The sequence below is a fragment of the Arvicola amphibius genome, chromosome 1 (genome assembly GCF_903992535.2).
Source record: "Arvicola amphibius chromosome 1, mArvAmp1.2, whole genome shotgun sequence".
Classification (NCBI taxonomy): domain Eukaryota; kingdom Metazoa; phylum Chordata; class Mammalia; order Rodentia; family Cricetidae; genus Arvicola; species Arvicola amphibius.
This window is the reverse complement of record NC_052047.1, coordinates 124,077,477-124,099,782: the sequence shown is the minus strand read 5'-3', so window position 1 is coordinate 124,099,782 and position 22,306 is coordinate 124,077,477. Positions and strand designations below refer to the sequence as shown.

Here is a 22,306-nt window from a genome sequence, read left to right as displayed (position 1 = left end):
ATGGTGGCTCATGCCTTTAATTCCAGTGCTTGGGAGGCAGAGGCAGGCAGCTCTCTTTGAGTTCAAGTCCAGCCTGGTCTACATAGCAAGTTCCAGGACAGTCAGGGCTGCACAGAGAAATGCTTTGGAGAGGTCAGCTGTATTTTTAACTTTTTCTGACTTCTCCAGTTCTTATCTGTGTGCACAAGGCATTTTTGCCCTCTACGTACACTGATCTGTGGGTATCAACATTTAGAGTGTAGTTAGGCTTACGCTGGTTTAGTAAAGTGGTGGTTGTAGGTTCTCTTCCAAGATTCATGACTTTCTAACTCTGGGTGGTTGTCTAGGCATCCAGTACCAGGCATGGCATCCCTCCTGTTGAGTGGGTCTTGAGGTGCTGGTTACCACCAATGTATTCTTGCTGCTTCTGCCCCACTTAGGGTTATCATGCCAAGCTGGTTGTTGTGGTTCATAGGTGTCATAGCTAGGTGTTCTTTGTTTTCTCTCCCAGAAACTTGCATGGTGCTTTCTGGTACCATGGAAGCTAGTTCTCAGGGAGGAGGCATTCAGGTCCATTCCAGTTCAGCCAGGGGCCTCTCTCTGGGCGCTGTGTCTGAAGTGGATGGTGTCTTCAGAAATAGGGAATTACCTTCCTCCACTAGGAGGAAGCCAAGAGCAACAGCAGTAACCTGTAACGTTCTGGGAGTCTCTTGGACAATAACCCTGACCAATAACTAAAAAGACTGCTTTTCATGCTTGGTGTTGGGGGTTTTGTTAGATGATCTATGTGGTCTGAGAGGGAGCTTTGTTAGCCCAAATGGAAAAATTTCATTTAGTCTTTCTCTCTTTGCACATACACACATATATACACACCTACTTATGTATATTATAGGTACTTTTAGGTAGATGGTCGGACTTTTCAGACATCCTTACTGTTACTTTACCCTTCTCTTTCCTTCTGTATTTGTTTCCCCCCCCCCTCAACTAGAGCCGCCCTTCCCCATTTCTCTCTTCACATCACATGTGCCCTGCTGTTTCCCTCTCTGCTGCTCCATCCCCTCCCACTCCCAGTGGTCACTCTTTACTTTCCTGGTTTCTGCACTCCAGGATTGTATTCACATTTGAAGATACGGTGCTAGGAACTTTCAAAGAGAGAACATGCGGTATTTGTCTTTCTAGGTCTGGGTGCCTTACTCATGATGAACTTTCTAGGTCCATCCATTTGCCTGCAAAGTTCATGACTTCATTTTCTTTACAGCTGAGTAGTATTCTGTAGTGTATATGCACCGCATCTTCATTATCCACTCATAGATTGAAGGACATTTAGGCTGTTTGCATTTCCTTGCTGCTGTGACTGCAGCCACAGTGAACTTGAGGCTGAGCACATGTCTGTGGAATAGGGTATCTAATCTTTTGGACATTATGTCGGATAGCTAAGTTGTGCAGCTGATTTGGTTTTAGCTTTTTGAGAATTCTCCGCCCTGACTGCCATAGTGGCTGCAGCAGTTTGCAGTCCAAGGGTTCCCCCCACCCACATCCTCTCCCCCCCACATCCTCTCCAGCTTTTGTTGTCAGTTTTGTCAGCCTTGGCCACTCTGCTTGGAGTGAGATGAAATCTCAAAGTTCGTTTGGTTTGCATTTCCAGTTACAAGGGATGATGAACGTTTTTGAGAGAGATATTTCTTAGCCATTCCTCTTTCTTTTTTTTTTTTTTTTTTTTGGTTTTTCGAGACAGGGTTTCCCTGTAGTTTCTAGAGCCTGTCCTGGAACTAGCTCTTGTAGACCAGGCTGGCCTTGAACTCGCAGAGATCCGCCTGCCTCTGCCTCCCGAGTGCTGGGACTACAGGCGTGCGCCACCACCGCCCGGCTAGCCATTCCTCTTTCTTTTGAGAACTTTCTGTCTCTGTTCAGGTCCCAGGTTTTTTTTTGTTTGTTTGTTTGTTTTTGTTTTTGTCTTTCAGACAAGATCTCATGTGGCCTAGACTAGCCTTAATCCTTCTGCATCTACTTCCCAAGTGCTGGCATTGTGTTTATGCACCACTACACATCAGAATTTCTTAGATTCTTTTATTTTTAGTTTAGTTTAATTTTGTCTTAGGGTTTCTATTGCTCTGAAAAGATACCATGACCATGGCAATTCTTTTTTTTTTTTTTAAATATTTATTTATTTATTATGTATACAATATTCTGTCTGTGTGTATATCTGCAGGCCAGAAGAGGGCACCAGACCCCTTTACAGATGGTCGTAAGCCACCATGTGGTTGCTGGGAATTGAACTCAGGACCTTGGGAAGAGCAGGCAATGCTCTTAACCTCTGAGCCATCTCTCCAGCCCCAACCATGGCAATTCTTATAAAGGAAAATATTTAATTGGGGTGGCTTGCTTACAATTTCAGAGGTTCAGTTCATTATCTTGACAGAAAGCATGGCAACAGGCAGGCAGACATGGTGCTGGAGAAGTAGCTGAGAGTCCTGCATTTTGAAGGCAACAGAAAGTCAGCTGAGACACTGGGCTATGGTATCCTGAGCATAGGAAACCTCAAGCCTGTCCCCGCAATGGCACACTTCCTCCAACAAGGCTGTACCCACTCCAACAAAGTCATACATTTTAATGGTGCCACTCCCTATGAGATTATGGGGGACCAATTACATTCAAACTACCACACAGGTTCTCACTGTGTAACCTAGTTGGTCTGTAACTCATTATATACACCAGGCTGGTCTCTAACTCACAGAGATCCTCCTGCCTCTGTCTCCTGAATGCTGATTTTTTTTTTTTTTTGGTTTTTCGAGACAGGGTTTCCCTGTAGTTTCTAGAGCCTGTCCTGGAACTAGCTCTTGTAGACCAAGCTGGCCTCGAACTCAGAGATCCGCCTGCCTCTGCCTCCCGAGTGCTGGGATTAAAGGCGTGCGCCACCACCGCCCGGCTCTGAATGCTGATGTTAAAGGTGTATGCTATCATGCCCAGCCTCAGATTATTTCTTTAACACAAATTTGTAGAAAAGAAAATACCAAGTTAAAAGATATGATTTCTTGTTTTTGTTAGTGCTGGCGATGAAACCCAGTTCTAGGTCATGCTAGGCAAGTACTTTCGCACAGTCACATCCCTAGTCCTGGAAATATTTTCTTATTTACTTTGTGTGGTGTGTGTGCGCGTGCACAGGTATGATGTGTGTAAGTGCTGGTATGTCCGTTCCACAGCACCCATATATGGAGGTCAGAGGGCTATCTGTTCTTTCCACCGTGGGTTTCAGGGATCAAACTCAGGGTGGCAGGCTTACACAGCAAGTGCTCCTGCCAACCATTTCTCCAATCTTGTATTTTTAAGACTCTTAATCCATTGTTAAATTGCCTTCCAGTAAGACAGTATACATTTTAAAATACTTTAACTTTATTTACATATCTCTGCGTGTCTCTGAGTGGATGTGCTGTGGGTATGGAGGTCAGAAGAGTAGGTCGGAAACCTGGAGCTGAGTTACAGGCTGTTGTGAGCCTCCTGGAATCTGATCTCAGCTCCTCTAGTGAACAACAAGCCCTCCTAACCACCGAGTCATCTCCTTAGCCGCAGACACTATGTGTTTCTGATACCAAACTTTTTTTTTTTTTTGCATCCTTACCAAAAATAACCATTATAATTTTTCAAAAGCTTTCTCAATTAGAAGAAAATGATACTTCCTGGGCTGGAGAGATGGCTCAGAGGTTAAGAGCACTGACTGCTCTTCCAGAGGTCCTGAGTTCAATTCCCAGCAACCACATGGTGGCTCACAGCAATCTATAATGAGATCTGGTGCCCTCTTCTGGCCTGCACGCATACATACATGGAAGGAATATTGTATACAAAATAAATAAATAAATCTTTTTTAAAAAAGGAAAATGATACTTCCTTTAATTTGTATTTATTTTGGTACTAATAACATTAAACATAATTTTATGTGACTTTTTATTTTTTAAATTATTTCCTTAACTGAATTTTTTAAGATTTATTTACTTATTTTATGTATGAGTACTCTATCTGCATGTTTGACTTTATGCCAGAAGAGGGCATCAGATTCCATTGTAGATGGTTGTGAGCTACCATGTAGTTGTTGGGAATAGAGCTCTGGACCTCTGGAAGAGCAGCCAGTGCCCTTTTTAATTTTCTTTTTTCTTTTTTTTTTTTTTTTTTGGTTTTTCGAGACAGGGTTTCCCTGTAGTTTCTAGAGGCTGTCCTGGAACTAGCTCTTGTAGACCAGGCTGGCCTCGAACTCAGAGATCCGCCTGCCTCTGCCTCCCGAGTGCTGGGAATTTTCTTTTTTATTTATTTTACATACTGACCACAGTTTTCCTTCCTTCCTCTCCTCCCATTCCCAGGCCCCACATTCCTTCTACCCTCCCCCGTCCACTCCTTCTCTGTCTCCATTTGGAAAGGGCAGCCAGTGCTCTTAACTGCTGAGCCCTCTCTCCAGCCCCTGAAAAAATTTTTTTTATTAACTTTGTGTGTATGTGTGTATACACAAGCACTTGTGCCATGGTGTACATGTGGCGGTCAGGTGACAGTTTGTGAGAGTCAGTTCTTTCCTTCCATCGTGTGGACCCTGGGAGGGCGATGGGAATCCAGGAAGAGGTGGCAAGCACCTTTACCTGCTGGGCCATCTTCCCAGCCCCAAAAAGTTGCCTTCTAATGTGTTTTATCTAATTCCAGTTGCAGTAGTGTGGTGTGGGAAGTCCTTCTGTATATGTGTTGCTTTTATTGGTTAATGAATAAAACTTTTAGGTCAGTGGCTTAGCAGACTAAGGCAAGGTGGGAATTCCAAGCAGATAGAGGAGGAAAAAAGGCAGAGTCAGGAAAAAGCTGTGTAGCCGCCAGTTGGAATCTTGCCAGTAAACCACGAGCCCGAGGTAAAATATAAAATAATAGAAATGGGTTAATTTAAGACAAAAGCTAGCTAGCAATATGCTTAAGTGATTGTCCAAGCAGTGTTTTAAATAATATTGGTTCTGTGTGATTATTTCAGGTCTGGGAAGCCGGGAATGAATTAATAGCCTCCATCAGCAGTAGTAGGAATCTTTCAAGATGAGCATCTTCTGTTTTGTCTTTTTATAGGACGTAGCTGTAATTTCTGCAAAGCTGACTGGGATGCAGAACAGCTTGGTGATGCTTGTGGATACTCCAGACTACTCAGAAAAGTGTGTGCACCTGGAGGCTCTGAAGAACAGGCTGGAGGCCCTGGCCAGCCCCCAGATCGTGGCAGCGTTCACCTCGCAGTCTGTAGGTGAGTGTGGCAAGTTTCAACGGTGGGTACCTTTCTATATAAACATAAAACTTGGTTGTCAGTCGGTGTTGGCTCATGACTTTCACCTCAGCAGAGACAGGTAGGTCTCTGTGAGTTCAGAGCCAGCCTCGTCTATAGACCAAGACCAGGACAGCCGGGACTACACAGAGAAGCCCTGTCTAAAGAAACCAAAAAACAACAACAAAAAAAAAACCAAAACCAAAAAAAAAATGAGTCTTTAGAATGACTTTGTGTTGATTGAATTATGTAGATTGTAGAAAAATATAACTTCATACTGCTTCATATTTTTAGCATTTTATACAGAGTTTCCTGACATACAGAATAGTCGAAACAGGTACTGTGGAGATCCTCTAGTGTAGTAAGGGGCTGCGCGCAGGTCTGCTTTTCATCCCGCCTGGCTCCCGGCCACCGTCTAGTTTATGCCCCGAAATAACAACACACAAACTATATTCATTTAAACACTGCCTGGCCTATTAGTTTCAGCCTCTTACTCACATCTTGACTAACCCATATCTAATAATCCGTGTAGCACCACAAAGTGGTGCCTTACTGGGAAGATTCTAGCGTACGTCCATCTTGGGCTGGAGCTTGATCGTGTCTGACCCAGAGAGCAGAGGCATGGCGATTTATTAACTTCCCATCCCAGCATTCTGTTCTGTTTATTCCGCCCATCTAAGGGCTGGCCAATCAAATGGGCCAGGCAGTTTATTCATTAACCAATGAAATCAACACAAACAGAAGACTCTCCCACATCACTCTAGATCTCAGCCTGGTCATTTTCCTGCACCACCTCCCCACGCTGTGGGTGGAACCCAGGCCTGGCAAGTGCTCTGCCACTCAGCTCCTTGCCAGTCTTACATTTACTTCATCACAGGTCTGTTGTTGCTCCATCTCACGGCTTCTTTTCTTTTAGTGTTGTTGTTATTTGAAATGTTGGGAACTTTCCATCATCTCCCTGAGTCCTTGTGAATGTTCTCCAAATAGAACTCAGTTATTGAATAGGGGCAAGATAACCCTTAGGTGTTGACTCAGTTACTGATGTTTTGACTTAGGCCCTAGGAAAGGGGCAAAGTGACCCTCAGATATTTTCCCTTACCTCATCTGATCTGGCAACCGCTCTCCAGCCAATTATTGGTAATAGCCCTTTTGAATAAGCCAATCATAATAGTTAAAGAACAATCCCCAGACACCCCTTCCTTCTGTGGTTTTTCCCTTTAAAATAGCCTGTACCAGCATTCAGGGTCTTCTAGCCTCTCTAATGCTGGAAGATCCTGTCATGACAGAATTAATCCTCATGCTTTTACATCAGCTGTGGTGGTGAGAGACAGTCTCTGGGGGGAGGGGGCAACTCCTCCTCGGTGATTGGACTCTAGGGTCCAACAAAGGTAGAAGCAAGGACCAATTCCTGAGGTATTCCTCCACCTTCCACACAGTTTCCATGGTATCTGCGCACCCTTCTTCATACACACAAATTCTTACACAAGATTCTACTGTGAGTCTGACGTGGGGCACACCCCTTTAATCCCAGCACCCGGGAGACAGAGGCAGGCAGATCTCTGTGAGTTCGAGGCCAGCCTGGTCTATGGAACGAGTTCCACTGGGGTTTCTCACTGTTCCACTCCCCATTGCAGAGGGCAGAGATTGTAGACTTAAATTTTTTATTTTATTTTATGTGTATGAGTGTTTCATTTGCATGTATTTATGTGCACCATGTGCTTGATGCCCACAGAGGCAGGAAGAAGGCATCGAATCCCTTGGAACTGTAATTATGGGTGGTTGTGGCTACCGTGTAGGTACTGGGATCCAAACCCCAGCCAGTCCTCTACGAAGAGCAAAAAAATGTTTTTAACTGCTAAATTGTCTCTCCAGTCCCCTTGCTTCTTTTTATCTGAGTATTGTGTTAGCTGTGTCTTTTATTATAGTAAGGCAGTTTCCTTCTATTCCTAGATAACTGAGTATTTTTATCTTGAGAGAGTGTTGCGTTTTGAGACTTGAGGTTAAGAGAGCTTGCTGCTTTACAGAGGACAGGAATTCAGTTCCCAGAATCCTTATCAGGCCGCTCAAGGGAACTGCAGCTCCAGCTCCAGGGCATCTGTTGCTCTCTTTTGGCCTACATGGACATACATGTTCACAGACATGCATAAATAAAAATAAAATAAGTATTTCTTAAAAAATACTTTTATTCATAGTTGAGATAATCATTATCTCCCCTTGTTTTGTTAATGTAGTACCCTGCACCCTACATTCATTACATTCCATTAATTCCTTTTTTCCTATATATTCATTTTATTTATTTATTTATTTTTACTAAAAATTTCCGCCTCCTCCCCGCCACATTCCATTAATTCTTAATTATTTTTATTTTTTTCCTTTTTTTCTTTTTCTTTTTCTTTTCTTTTCTTTCTTTTTCTTTTTTTTTCTTTTTTCTTTTTTTTTGAGACAAGATCTTACTATATAGCCCTGACTGGCTTGAAACTATTATGTAGACTAGACTGGCCTTGAACCCATAGAGCTTTGCCTACCTCTGCCTCCCAAGTGCTGAGATTAAATACCTTTACATTGATTGACTCTATGTGTTAACCATCTTTGCTCTTAAGGATAAACCCCACTAGTAATGGGGTATGATCCTTTTAATGTACTGCTGAATTTGGGTTGTTAGGGTTTTTTTTAATTGAGTATTTTTTTTTAAAAAAAGACTGTGTAGTACAGCTCAGGCTGGCCTTAAACTGCCCATGTGCTGAGGATAACCTTGACCTTCACGTCTTTTCTGTGTGTGTGGGTGTGCTGCTTCACGCGTGGAGAAGTTAGACAGCTTTTGGTAGTCTGTCCTACTTCTCTTCTGGGCAGGGTCTCCACTGTCTCTGCTCTTCATACCCTAGGCTAGCTGGCTGGGGAGCTTCTGAGCAGTTCTCTGTCTCTGTCTCTGAACTCACAGGGGCTACAGATGTACACCCCTCTGCATCAGCTTTCTACCTAGGTTCTGGGAATTAAATCAGAGGATCAAACTTGCTATGCAAGTGTTTTTATTTCCTGGCCTGGCCTGACCTTGAACTTCTGACCCTCCTGTTCCTATCTCCAGTGTGCTGTGATTTCTTTTCTTTCTCTTCTCTCTCCTCCCCTCCCCTCCTCTCCCTTCCCCTCCCCTCCCCTCCCCTCCCCTCCCCTCCCCTCCCCTCCCCTCCCCTCCCCTCCCCTCCCTTCCTCTTCTCTCCCCTTCCCTCTTGTAGCTTTGGAGCCTGTCCTGGAACTTGTTTCATAGACCAGGCTGTCCTTGAACACACAGATCCATCTGTCTCTTCTCCCCAAGTGCTGGGGTTAAAGGTGTTAGGGGTGCTGTGATTTCAAGTGTACACTACTACACGTGGTTTATGTGGTGCCAAGCCCCTTCCTCCATCCTTTCTTTTCTGTTTGAAACAGGGTCTTGCTATATAACCCTGTCTGTCCAGAAACTTTCTTTGTAGACAAGGGTGGTCTCACACTTGGAGCCTCTGCCTGAGTATTGGAAGTATAGGTGTATGCCAATGTGTCCAGCTTAGAATTTTTTTTGAGATTCAATCTTGGTTGTTTATCATTTTCAAGGATATCTGATGTGTTATCTTGTTAATAATTTATTTTTATTTTATGTGCATTGGTGTTTTGCTTGCCTGTATGTCTGTGAGGGTGTCAGATCTTGGAGTTACAGACAATTGTTAGGTGCCATGTGGGCATGGGGAATTGAACCTAGGTCCTCTTGAAGAGCAGTCAGTGTTCTTAACCACTGAGCCATCTCTCCAGTCCCTGATGTGTTGTCTTATAATCATCCAAAGTACTTTTCTGTTATTCCTTTATTGTTTTGTTTTTCATTTCTTATTGTCTGCTTTTAAGCATTCTTGTTTAAACACTCTTCTTTCCTTCCTTCCTTCCTTCCTCCCTCCCTTCTTTCTTTCCTTCCTTCCTCCCTCCCTTCTTCCTTCCTTCTTTTCTTCTTCCCTCCCTCCTTCCCTCCCTCTCTCCCTCCCTTCCTCCCTTCATTTCTTCCTTTTTCCCTTCCTTTCCTTCTTTTTACTAAGTGGATCTAGGTAGATTTTTTTTTTTCAATTTGCTGCTTTGTTCAGATCTGGCTTCACTGATCACCTTTTTCATTTCCTTTTTCTCTACTTATCCCATCTTCCTTCTGTTAGCTAATTTAGTTTATCCCTCTTGTGGCTTATTTGTGGTAGAGTCTTACTGTATCACTATGCAACCCTGAGTGGCCTTGAATCCTCAGTCCTCCAGCCTCTACCACCATCCCTGGTGTTACTTCAATAATCCTTTTAGTACAATTCGGTGTACTTCCAGCGACTGTGTTTTGTGCCAGTGTAGCCAGAGCAGTGAAACAAGACAGGGGGTGCCACAGCGCGTGTAGCTTCTCTGTCTGTGCATGGGAAAGAGAACAAGCGCTTATATAAAGAGCTTGACACGGTAAGTGCAGTGTGATTTGTTCTGTGAAAGGGAGGTGTGGCAGGGCTAGCAGGAGAGCCTAATTAGGTTGACTGATTAGGATCCAGGAGACCACCCTAGATTATAGCAAGCACCAAGGCCCCGCGGTACTGGGAGTGCGATTTGTTCTTGGCATCGGACAGAAGGCTTGTTTGCTCATGGTTTTTCAGTCCATATAAACATCAATAGAGTCAGATGAAGTGGCTGTTTGTGTGAATCAGAGCAATTGAAAGTCAGTGCTGCATGTTGCTCACCATGGTTTCCTGTCCAACCACTACCTCGAGCTGGAGGTGCAGTTTCTCACTCACAAAATGAGGCTGATGGATGAGATGGGTTATTATATTCTTGTCAGTGACAGTCCGTGATCTGGTGCAGGCCAGGACTAGGTAAGGGAAGTGGGTGTATCTCTGACTACTGAGGCTCAGAACCTCCCTAGGTTTTAGGCTCCAGCTTTGGCACGAGCCTTGTGCTCATCTGTTTTAGTGCCAGCAGTCACAGTCACTCGCTATTGCACTCCTCCCATTGCTCTGTACAAGCCTTTGCCTGCTCTGGGTACCATGTGTGCTAGTGCCCACAGAGGCCAGAAGAGGGCATTGCACCCTCTAGAACTGGAGTTACAGGTGGTTGGTTGCGCAGGTGGTTGCAAGGTGCCTTGTAGGTTCTAAGAATCAAACTCAAATTCTTTGAAAGAGGAGTCAGTGCTCTTACCCGCTAAACCATCTCTCCAGTTCCTGTGTATGTTGTGTTTGAAAACAGGGACTTGCTATGTAGTCCAGGCTGACATCCTCCTGTTTCAGCATCCTAAGTGTAAGGATTCCAGGCATGTGCCACCATGCCCAGAGAATCATAGCTGTATTAATGGTGCTTGATGCACTATTTTAATATGCTTAGACTTGCAGTGTCTGGTAACTGAGTCTCATGTTCTGCCGTTATTTATTATGCTTATGATTCTCATATTTGAATTAAGGCAATTATCTCAGTAGAAACTTCTGAATCTTGTTGACATTTGTCTGAATTTACCAGAGTGAGTTGCTTGCCTTGGCTGCCCTGGGAAACCTGGTAACACTTTATGCTCATCTTGTGTTCTTTAGATCAGTCCAAAGTATTTGTGAAGGTGTTTACTGAAATTGACCGGCTGCCCCAGCTCCTTGCATACTACTACAAATGTCACAAGGTAAGCAGCTGTGAGTGGTTGTGACTGTGGAGGGCCTCTTCCACTGCTGGCTCACATCTTTTATAGGTAAAGGCAAAGTCTGACACTCCTTGCCTTTTGGTCTTGTTTCTTTTACTTAAAGCCAGCAGAGGGTGCTCTTGATCTACTCGGTGGATGCCTTTGTCACTTGGACCAAATCAGTGGGTTTTCAGCCTGGATTCATTTACAGACTTAAAACATTGTTTTAATTTGTTCCTATTTTTGTTTTTTAAAGGAGATTCATGTCTCATGCTTCATTATGCTTTTAGGAAGTCATAAGAATTTTATGGTTTCAAGGACTAGGCTACCAACCTGCAGCTTCCTCGGTTAGCCTTAATCCCTTCAAGCACAGTACTCATGTTTTTTTGATATTTGTTTTAGTTTTCCTTATTATTATTGTGTGTGCAATGCATGTGTGCCGGCACAAGCATGCCATGGTGTACGTGTGGGTAAGAGGACAGCATTATGGAGTCTGCTTTCCTTCTATCTTTATGTGGGTTCCAGGGATTGAACTTAGGTCACCAGGTTTGCATGAGAAGTGTCTTTATACTGGGAATCATCTTGTTGGCCCCTGTGTGTGTTTAAAATGTATGGTGGGACTGGATGGTGGTGGCGCACATGCCTTTAATCTCAGCGCTTGGAAGGCAGAGGCAGGCGGATCTCTGTCAGTATGAGGCCTGCCTGGTCTACAGAGTGAGTTCTAAGACAGCCAAGGCTATATAAAGAAACCCTGTCTCAGGGAGGGAGAGGGTGGGTCGGACCATAAAAATAAAAAGTATGGTTATAAATAAATAAAAAGTATGAATCATCAGCGCACAGTATGGCCACCCGCAGTGATGTGCTCTGGGGTGAGGTCAGAGAAGACAGTGTTGCTTGGGGGTTGACGAGCTCAAGCAGTAGATGATGCTTGGGACAGGAGCCTGTGTCTAACCTGCTGGTTTTCTGCCTTTTCTCAAGTGGATAAATCTCAGTGGGTATTTGTGTGCTCACTAAGTTCTGTAGTGACATGGGGCAGTTTCCCAGCATGTTTTGGGTTACCTAGTAAGATACCCCCTTTGCTCTGCTTCTGCAGGTACAGCTTTTAGCAACCTGGCAAGAACTGTGCCAGAGTGACCTTCCGCTGGACCGGCAGCTCACTGGCCTCTACGACGCCTTGCTTGGGGCTTGGCATATGCAAACCCAGTGGGCCACACAGGTAACACCTCAGCATTGGAGAACAAAGCCCATGGTGGCATGAGAATGGGTGACCGCTCTAGACCAAGCACTGTTGTCTAAAGGGGTTAAAACATACGCTTCTGAACCCACCAAGGAAAGTCTTCTTATCGCTTGCTTTGTATCTTAAATAGGATCTAAGGAGGCAGTGTCCCTGGTATTCAGCTGGGCCTCTGGCCTTTCTGAAAGTCAGGTGGTGGAAAGAGCAGACTGTTTTTTTTATCCTAGGTTCAGGTCAAGTCCCCTTGTTCTCACCCAGAGCTAGAGGAAAAGTCTCATTTTAAAGGTACTCTGAACAGGGTGAGGTGAGGCCTGGGTTTAGGAGAGGGAGTCTTCTGTCACTTCCTCTCTGAGTCCACAGGCATCTGTAGCCATAAGGGATGAGCCACCCTTCCCTGTCTGATGTCAGAGGCACAGCAGCTCTTCTGGGAGGGGAAAAGCCCATCTTACCTGGGAGTGCTGATGGGTCAGGTCTGATGGCTGTGTGACTTATTTCACAGATTGTCACGACTGCTGATCAGTCACTTGCTCAATTTTATTTGGGGAGAATTCCTTATTCAGGGTTATGTCATTCAAGTTGGATAAAGCATTTTGTTTTGTTTCTTTCTTTTTATCCTCCCTGATTCTCATGAGATAAATTCTCGGCTGTGTAGGCAAGTCTGGCCTTGGACTCATTGTGATCCTCCTTCCTTAGCCTCCAGTTTCTCTGTCCTTGTTTATTGTTGTTTGAACTAACCTAATTCAGACTTAGGTTCTAAATTCCCACAGTTTGATGTAGATACCAGTTTCCAGTGTGCCTGTCTGTCTACACTCATTTACACATCCTTGCCTCTTGTACACTTCTCATATCACTAGGATAAAAACAGCCCATGTCTATACATGAAAATGCCCTGTGCCATCTAAGAAGATCCTGTATTCTCAGCCTTGATTTTTGAAGGCATGTTCATTTGTACCTTTGGCTTGTGGCCCATTTTCTTTACTGGAGACAGGTGTGACAGGCAGCCAACTTGCTGAAGCTTGGGCTAGGACAATCTAAGGCAAGGGTAAAATGTCATGACCCTTAATTTCCCCCAGTGTTTCATTTTATTTTAGTGGGTTTTATGGATCAGATCTACAGTTTTACACATGCTAGACCAGAACATTTCCATTGAGCTCTATTCCAGGTCTTTTTTTCTTTCTTTTCTTTTCTTTTTTTTTGGAGAAAGGTTTCCTTAAGTTGCTCAGGCTGGCTTTGAACTTTGATCTTCCTGAGCTGGCCATCTTAAGTAGCTGAGATTAGGGGCCTGTGCCACTAGACCCAGCTTCTCTTTCCTTTTCTTTTTAAAATTTGATTTTAAATTTTATATTGTTATTGTTTGAGGCAAGGTCTTACTCTATGGTCCAGGCTGACTTGAAATTCACTGTGTAGATGGGCATAGTAGTTTATACCTTTAATCCTAGTACTCAGGAAGCAGAGGCGGAGGGCAGAGGGCAGAGCAGAGGCAGATTTCTGTATGTTTGAAGCCAGCCTGGTCTACATGGCAAGTTCCAAGCCAGCCAGGGCTATATAGTGAGACCCTGTCTTAACAAAAAACAAACAAACAAAAAAAAAGAAATTCACTGAGCAGCCCACTCTGGTCTCTAATTCATAGCAATCCTCCTGTCTCAGCCTCCCCATTGCCAGGATTATAGTTAGGCATCACCAAACCTATTTTTGTTGTGCTGTTTTGTTTGTTTGTTTTGGGGCCTGGGGGATAGTCCCATGTACTTCTTCTGATCCTCTGAGTGGATATCCTGGTATGCCTTTTTTTATGTGTTGCTGGGGATGGAACCCCAGACTTTGTGTAAGCACTCTATTAATGGAACTATATCTTCACTACTACCTGCTATTTTTTGTTTTTCAAGACAGGGTTTCTCTGTGTAGCCCTGGCTGTCCTAGAACTCATTCTGTAGATCAGGCTGGCCTCGAATCCACAGAGATCCGCCTGCTTCTGCCTCCAGAGTGCTGGGGTTAAAGGAGTGGCGACAGTACTGCCGTCCCTCCCCAGTATTTTAAATGAAACTTTTTAAAAATCTTGTTCCTGTCCTGGGGCTCAAACCTAGGGCCTTGGGCCTGCTAAACAGATGATGTTTACCACTGAGTGCATCCTAGGCCTCCTCTGTTACTTTACTTTGAAAGAAACTTCCAACTATAAAGGTGAAAGACTTGTGCGATGAGTATCCCACCCCTAGGCTTTGCAATAGACATTTTACTGTGTGTGCTTGATCAGAGATACGTCCCTCCACCCATGTCTCCATCTGTTCATTGATTCATTTGAAAGTAATCATGAAACATCATTCACTTTAGAACATACACATATTATCAACTAGAGTATTTTAAATTTAAAACTAGATATTTAAATTTATCAACTAGATATTGAAAATTATCAACTAGAGTAATTTAAATTTTAAACTGTGAAATGCAGTGGTTTGCTTTTTGATTGTTTGTTTTTTGTTTTGTTTTGTTTTCAAGACAGGGTTTCTCTGTGTAACCCTGGCTGTCCTAGAACTCATTCTGTAGACCAGTCTGGCCTCGAACTCACAGAGATCCCCCTGAGTCTGCCTCCTGAGTGCTGGCATGAAATGTGTCTCACTCTTTTTTGATAGACACTTGATCTGATCCTGTCCAAGGCTGTTGTTAAAGCCACTCTGAATAGCACTCCACAAGGGTCTTTATACTTAACTGTAAATACCTGTGAGTAGACTTGTGAGTTCTGTGGGCAGGGTATGTTTTGGTGTAAAAGAAATTGCCAGGCCTTTTCCAAAGTGGTCACATTTTCTGTGTTCACACCAGTGTTTGAGGGCCCTGCTTGCTGTGCATCTGCGCTAATGCTGATGTTGTCATTCTGTTTAATTTTAGCTCTTCTGGTGGGTGTGTAGTAGCATCTCATTGTGATTTTAATTTGCATTTCCATAATGACTAAAGGTATTGAACACCCACTCATGTGCTATTGGCTGTTTGTATACATTCCTTTGTGACATGCCTACTCAAGCCTCTTGCTTGTTTTTAAAATTTGGGTTATTTGCCTTTGCACTGTTTAGTTTAAGGAGTTCGTCTTTCTGGATAGAAGTTCTTTCTCAAATATGTTTTGTAGACACTGTCTTCCGGTCTATGGCGTGAGCAGAGGGTTTTTGTCTGCTTTGGGAGTGCCGGAGAATGAACCCAGAGTAGCACATGTCAGTCAAGTGTGCTACCTCTGGTCTGCATCCCCAGCTCTGAGCAGAAGTTTCACTTATTTATTTATGAATCAATATATTTATAGGGCAGGGGGTGTTTGCACATGCCATTGTGCACATGTGAAGGTCAGAGGACAGCTTGTGGGAGTCAGTTCTTCCTTCCCCAGGTGGGTCTCAGGAATTGAACTCGGGATGTCAGGCTTGGCAGCAGGTGCGTTTCTCCACTGAACCATCTTGCAGATGATTCTTTTTTATTGATTTTATTTTTATTTGTGTGTTTGAGTGTGACTCATGTGGGTGGGTTCCCGAGGAGGTCAAAGGGTGTCAGATCTCTTAGAGTTAGGGTTAGAGGCAGTTAACATGGTGCTGGGAACTGAGCTCTGGAAGAGCAGCGTGTGCTGTGGACTGCTTAGTCATCTGTTCAGCCCTTAAAAGTTCTGATTTTGGGGAAGCCAAGTTTATCTTTTTTTTTTCTCTTATGGGTATTGTTTTTCTTACCCTAAAGCACTGTCGCTAGCCCCCAAGTTGCAAAGGCATTCTTTTTTGTTTGTTTGTTTGTTTTGTTTTTTGTTGTTGTTTTTAAGATAGGGTTTCTCTACGTAACAGCCTTAGCTGTCCTGGAACTTGCTTTGTAGACCAGGCTGTCCTGTCTCTGCCTCCCGAGTGCTGGGATTAAAGGCCTGTGCAACCACTGCCCATCTGCAAAGGCATTCTTGATGGTTTCATCTAGAAGCTTATTATCTTCTCCTTGAGCTCTGGGGCCCATCCTAATGAGTGTTTGTGCACAGTGAAGGGCAGGTCACAAGGTCTCACCATGGATTGGTCAGGCTAACTCTGCAGCCCTCGTTCCTCAGTCTGGTCTCTTAGGCCTTATCCCCTCTATGCTCTTTCTTCTGACAGAAATGACTGGAGCACAGGGGAGGAGGCAGAAGAAGCTGCTCTCATCCTGCTCTAGTCCAGTGGTCTCTTATACCTGTGTACAGAGACATTGCCTGGACCTCCACTGGCATTTTGTAAAAGTATGCTTCAGTTAGAACATACTGGGTCCATTCTGTTCAGTTTTCTTTTTCCTTTGAGTGACTGGACAAAAGGGATTCTCTGGCCATTTGTCACAGAACAACAAAAATTCAAGCATGATTTTGGAATTGATACTGATTTCTTAGTCATGGATGTAGTAACCATGACACAGACAGGCAGAGAAGCATGGTTAGATCATGTTTCATTGATACAGAACCTCTTCTAAAGCCACAGATTGGAGGAAGATGTCTATAAAAGAGCTGACAAAGGGCTTATATTTGAAATAGATATAAACTCTAGTAACTGCTTAGTAAAAAAAGGCAGATAAACCAGTTTTTCAAAATGTGCTCAGGACTTGACTAGACCCATCACAAAGGAAGATAATTCCATAGCTCCTTAAGTAAAGTTTTAAAGTAACACCTAAAATTAATGAATTTAGTAGGGGTGTGGGTGGTGACTTGGTGATTGGGGATCTGAGAAAGGTAAATACCAGCCGTGGTACAAGCTGGTGATAACAGCCAAGAAGAGCTGGATATGACACTTATTGGGAGGCTGAGGCAGGAGACTCACACCTGGGCTACAGAGTGAGTCTCAGAACAGCCTGGAAAGAAAAATGTTAAAAAAAATGAGCAGCCATTAGGATCTGTTCCAAGGAGTGCTGTGGCAGCTGTTAGTAACTGGAAGAAAGGAAAATCAAAAGAGAGATTTCATTCTGGGTTAGTGGGGAAATTATTGACCAAAACAGAGACAGTAAGGGCATTGGGTCTTGAGAAGTCAGTTGGAAATAATGAATTTCAGTTTGTAATGCTTCCAAATATTTATTTATTTTGTGTTGAGGTCAGAGGGCGGCTTCTTGGAGTCAGATCTCTCCTTCCACCTTTATGTGGGTCTTGGGGATTGAACTTAGGTCATCAGGCTTTCAAGATGAGTGCCTTCACCCACTGAGCCATGCCACTAGTCCCGGGGTGCTTTAATGTTCCAAAGGAAAATGGTTAGCAAAATAGATGGTTGGAAGGTTCACTCAGGACATCCAAGGTGGAGTGGGATCCCCATCCAGCCATTTCATTATTTGTTGGATTTGTGGGGTTCTCCCCTCTCTTTCTGTAAGACTCCCTCAGGGTGACTCTAAGCAGAATATAGAATATGATTCATGAAATGAAACAAAAGTCCATTGAAGTTATATAAATTCTTGGAGTGTCTAGGAAAAAAGTATGAACATATTTTGGGTTATATGTATGTAGAATGAGCAGCGGGCTGTGTCCCGCCACCCGGCTAGCTTTACCCAAAATAATTACACGGAAACTATATTCTTTTAAACACTGCCTGGCCCATTTGTTTCAGCCTCTTATTATCTAATTCTCACATCTTGCTTTAACCCATATTTAGTAATCTGTGTAGCACCACGAGGTGGTCGCTTACCAGGAGAGATCTTAACCTGTGTCCATCTCGGAGAGGAGAGGCATGGCGACTCACTATGGCGACTGCCTGAAGCGTCTCCCCACTGCCTTCTACCCAGCATTCTGTTTTATTTACTCCACCTACCTAATTTTCTGTCCTATTGGGCCAACTAGTTTCTTTATTAATTAACCAATGAAAGTCCTCCATCATATGTATGACCTTATGACCAGTTACTAGTTGTCTTTGATTCATTCTGAGTTGGCTTCTGATTTCTTTTCTTTTTTTTCTTCTCTCCCTCCCACTTTCTTCTCATAAGAGGAAACAGTTTCTGAGCACCATTTGTTATCAGGATGACACTTTCCCTGTTAAATGGTCTTGGCGTTCTTGCTTTAATTCTGGGTGAACAGAACGAGCTAGGAGTGTTCTGTTAGTCTGCAAGCTGATGTTATAGCAAAAGCCCTTACACTGGATAGTTTACATTTTTGAGATTTTTTTTTGTTTTTTGTGTATGTGTGTATGTGCCTCATATGCATATAGTGCCTGCAGAAGCCAGAAGAGGATGCTGGATGTTCTGGGACTGGAGTTACAGAGGGTTGTGAGCATCCATGTGAGTTCTGGGAATTGAACCCAAGTCCTCTGGAAGAGCAACCAGTGCCTTAACTGCTGAGCCATCTCTCCATTCCTAGACTGGATAGTTAAACAGCAGTAATCGTCTCAAAATTATGTATGCTAGAAGTTCGAGATCAAGTTATACGCAGAGCTGGAGTCTTCTCTTCGAATTTCCCTTCAAATGTGCTGGTTGTCCTGATGTCTTCTCATGAGGACACCATCACGTAGAATGAGAGCATGCACATATGGTACCATTGTACCTTCATTATCTCTTCAAAAGGCTGTCTCCAAATAGAGTCAAATATTTAAGGTATTTGGTGGCTAAGGCTTTAGCATAGCATTTTAGGGAGACACAGTTTAGACTAGGAAATGCTCCTTCAATCTTTCAGTGTCTCTGGAGGATTGGAATAGATTATTTGTATGTTTTATAGAGTTCACCAATGAAGTGCCATCAGTTTTGATCTTTATTTGGACCTCATTTTTGAGAGAAGGTCTCATGTATTTTAGGCTATTCCTGATCTCTTGGTCTTTCTGCCTCTAGTCCTATACTGGGATTGCAGGCATGGAGCACCATACCAGCTGTCTGGGCATTTTTGACAGCTGATTCATGATCCCAGACAACCTTAGGTCTATTTGGAGTTTCTTTTTCCTCTGGAGCCAGTTTTGGTAGACCGCAGCTAGTACTGTGTCCACATGTTCAGGCTGCTGGTAAGTAGTTGTTCACAGTCCTCCCTTAGGAGCTTTCTGCTTTTATGGAATTGGTGCTATCTGATTAATTGCGTATCTGATTTTAGCAAGTTGAATACTCTGTCCTGTTTCCTTAGTTCAGGTGCAGGTTATCAATTTTAGAGCTCTTTGCAAAAAACCAAAAACAGTTCTGGCATTGATTCTATGTATCTGTTTTTTCATTATTTCTGCTCCAAACCTCAGTAATCTTTTTCTGACTTTAAGTTTAGTTTCTTATTTTTCTAGTTCTGGTTCTTGTCTTTTCAGGCAGAGTTCGTATAGCCCAGGCTGGCCTTGTTTTTGCTGTTTAGCTAAGGATGACATTGAACTTCTGATTTGCTTGCCTCTACTTCCCAAGTGCTGTGACTCCAGGCGGGTATTACCATACCTAGCTTTTTTGTGGTTTTGAGGACTGGAGCCATGCATGGTTAATAGGCAAGAACTGCCCCACCAACCTGCATCCCTACCCTTAGTTCTTTAATGCATGCAGTTAGGTGACTGATGTGAGATCTTTACTGTATGCATTTATAGCTGTGAATTCTCCTCCTTGATCTGTTTTTGCTGCATTCTGTAAGTTCTGTTATGCTCAGTTTTAGTTTCATTTCTATTGAGGTAACTTTGAATAAAGTTTGAATTTTGTTGTGTAGTTTTCATTTGTATCTATTTTGTTGTTTGTTTTTTTTTCAATCATTTATTAATTCATTGAGTATTTGTGGAACACATATTACATCCTTAGAGGCAGAAATGTGAATAGGAGTTTCTGTCTTCCTGACATAGCTTGATCAGATAGGTGTTTGGCTTTTTTGTTTTGTTTTGTTTTTGTTGTTCTGTGTAACAGCTCTGGCTGCCTTGGAACTCACTTTGTAGACCAGGCTGGCCTCGAACTCACAGAGATCACCTGCCTCTGCCTCCTGAGTGCTGGGGCTAAAGGCATGCGCCACCACCACATGGCATTCAGCTTTTCTAAGACTAACTCTTATATCTGAGTTCATGTTTGCACCTTTCTGGGTCCTAGTAAAAAGGTAATAATCAGCACAGGGAGGTTGAGAGTATTTTCTAAATGGAATTTATACGTTATTCAAATTTTCTCAAGAGATCTGTGCAGAGAGGAAAAGCGACTTCAGGCCCGGCTCTGGGCTGTGCATGGCCTCCAGCTCTAGTCAGTGTTGCTCTTTCATGCGTTTGCCCTTGCTCCTCTTTCATCCTTTCATCTCTCGGTTGTCACCTGAGTCCTCACTGATGAGTCTCAGTGCTGTACCAGGCATTTGGGAAGCTTGAGTAAGTCGGCATGCGGGGCCATTGATAGACGTGCTTTTCTGGCCAGATTGCAGCTCCTGCCACTTTCCATTCTGTCTCTGTCCAGTTTTCCCGGTGAGGGAAACTTGGGACTCCCTACTGGCCCATCTTGAGCAGACCTAGGGGCCTTGGAGCCATCAGGAGACCGCTGGCTCTTGTGCACTGACGCACGTGCCTCCCTCCCACTGCAGGTTTTCAAGAACCCCCACGAGGTGGTGACGGTACTGCTGATTCAGACCCTGGGGGCCTTGGTGCCCTCCCTGCCCATGTGCCTCAGTGCAGGCGTGGAGAGAGCGGGACCCGAGCTGGAGCTCACCAGACTGCTGGAGTTTTATGACACCACCGCCCACTTTGCCAAGGGGCTGGAGATGGCTCTGCTCCCCCACCTCCGTAAGCATTCCTACCTCCTGTCTGGCTTGTCTTTACTGGCTTTGGGGCCGGGCTTGTTTACTGTCTCAGGTAGCTGTATGGAAGGGAAAGGGGTTAGTGTTTCTCGTCTCACGTGGAGAGCTTTCCCATGAAAACAGTGCCCGCATGGAAGTGGTGTTCAGGGTACTTGCCTGGCTCAGTGCTAACCTGGAGCTTCACATACTCCAAGGCAGGGACAGACACTTCTGTTAAGCCTGAGAGTGTGAAAGAGGGAGGTGGGAGTGGCAGTGAGCTGGCAGCAGGTTTCAGTGGGAGGAGCCTCTTTGTTTTAAGTCAAAGCCTTAGACAGTTGGACCTAAACAATAAGTTTACCGGAACACAGGCTAGAGGGGAAGGCTGTGAAGGACACAGCAGCCTTGACCAGCCTGAAGCGATTGTGGGGAAAGCTGCTATTCCCAGTGGCCAGCTGTGAGCAGAGCACAGCTTATCCCACTTGGGTACCCTGTGTGCGGGACGCTGAGCTCCCCAGCTGTTTTCCACCTGTATGAAAGCATCATAAACTTTTAAGCAACATAGACCTTGTGACGCATGCTGCTGTCAAATCAGGAAATTGCTTCAAGAAGGCCTCATTCTGCCATGTGGCTGCGGTGTGTCACAGACTTCGTTTATTTAATGTTATTCTCTTTAATTACATTGTGTTTAATTGCCTGTACATTCCAGGGAGTGTGCTTATTGTTCAGGTTCCTGATGATTCATAGGTGTTGTGGCACACTCACTAATCAGGCTTCACTTGTGGGAGACGCACAGTCATGTGGGTGGTTTCCAGAGGACTGTGATGCCCTGGCCCAAGTGACTAGAGAATGCTTAGCCTGGGTACCCTGCTAGAGCAGGCTGGCTGAGGTAGGGCAGAGAACAGGTTATATCCATTCCTCCCTAAGGATGGACTTTGTTAAAGACTTGAGAATCACCCTCTGACGTCAGCATGAAAGCTTAGGTATTTCTAGTAATTCCAGCTGAGGCCTTCCAACTTTTTTTTTTTTTTATTTAAGCCAAAAATACTTTTGGAAAGATGGATGTGGTGGTGTATGCATGTATTTCAGTACTCAGAGATGTATTGGGTTCAAATCCAGCGTGGGGTTACATAGTTTGACCCCATCCCAAAACAATAACAGAGCCACCACTTTAATCCGAACACTCCAGAGTCAGAGGTAGGTGGCTCTCTGAGTTTGAGGCTAGCCTGGTCTACACAGTGAGTTCCAGGACAGCCTGGGCTACACAGAAAAATCCTGTTTCAAAAAAACAAAACAGAACAAAATAACCTTAATAGCAAAACAAGGAGCATGAAAATGACCTGTAATCTAATCATTAAGAAAGAGAGATAGCAGTTGCATTCTTTTCTGTTCCTCCCAGCTGTTCATATGTAAATGCACATTGAAGCTGGACTTGCTGGTGTGCCCTGCAACCCTGATCCTTGGGAGATTGAGGAAGGAGGACTGTGAGTTCAAGGCCAGTCTGAGCTACGTAGTGAAATCCTGTCTCAAAATTCCAACTTGCCTTAACAATTAAATAAGTGCATACTATTT

At 44.0% G+C, this 22,306-nt stretch overlaps 1 protein-coding gene across 1 annotated transcript in view; it reads left to right on the top strand.

Annotated features, from left to right (window-relative positions):
* The window catches only part of Cog7 (component of oligomeric golgi complex 7), a 64,043-nt gene that overhangs the window by 5,319 nt on the left and 36,418 nt on the right, over window positions 1-22,306 (top strand). The window contains exons 4-7 of the mRNA XM_038332561.1: window positions 5,062-5,230; window positions 10,801-10,883; window positions 11,974-12,096; window positions 20,546-20,744. Coding sequence (XP_038188489.1) covers window positions 5,062-5,230; window positions 10,801-10,883; window positions 11,974-12,096; window positions 20,546-20,744 — 574 coding nt within the window. The remainder of the gene's footprint in view (window positions 1-5,061; window positions 5,231-10,800; window positions 10,884-11,973; window positions 12,097-20,545; window positions 20,745-22,306) is intronic.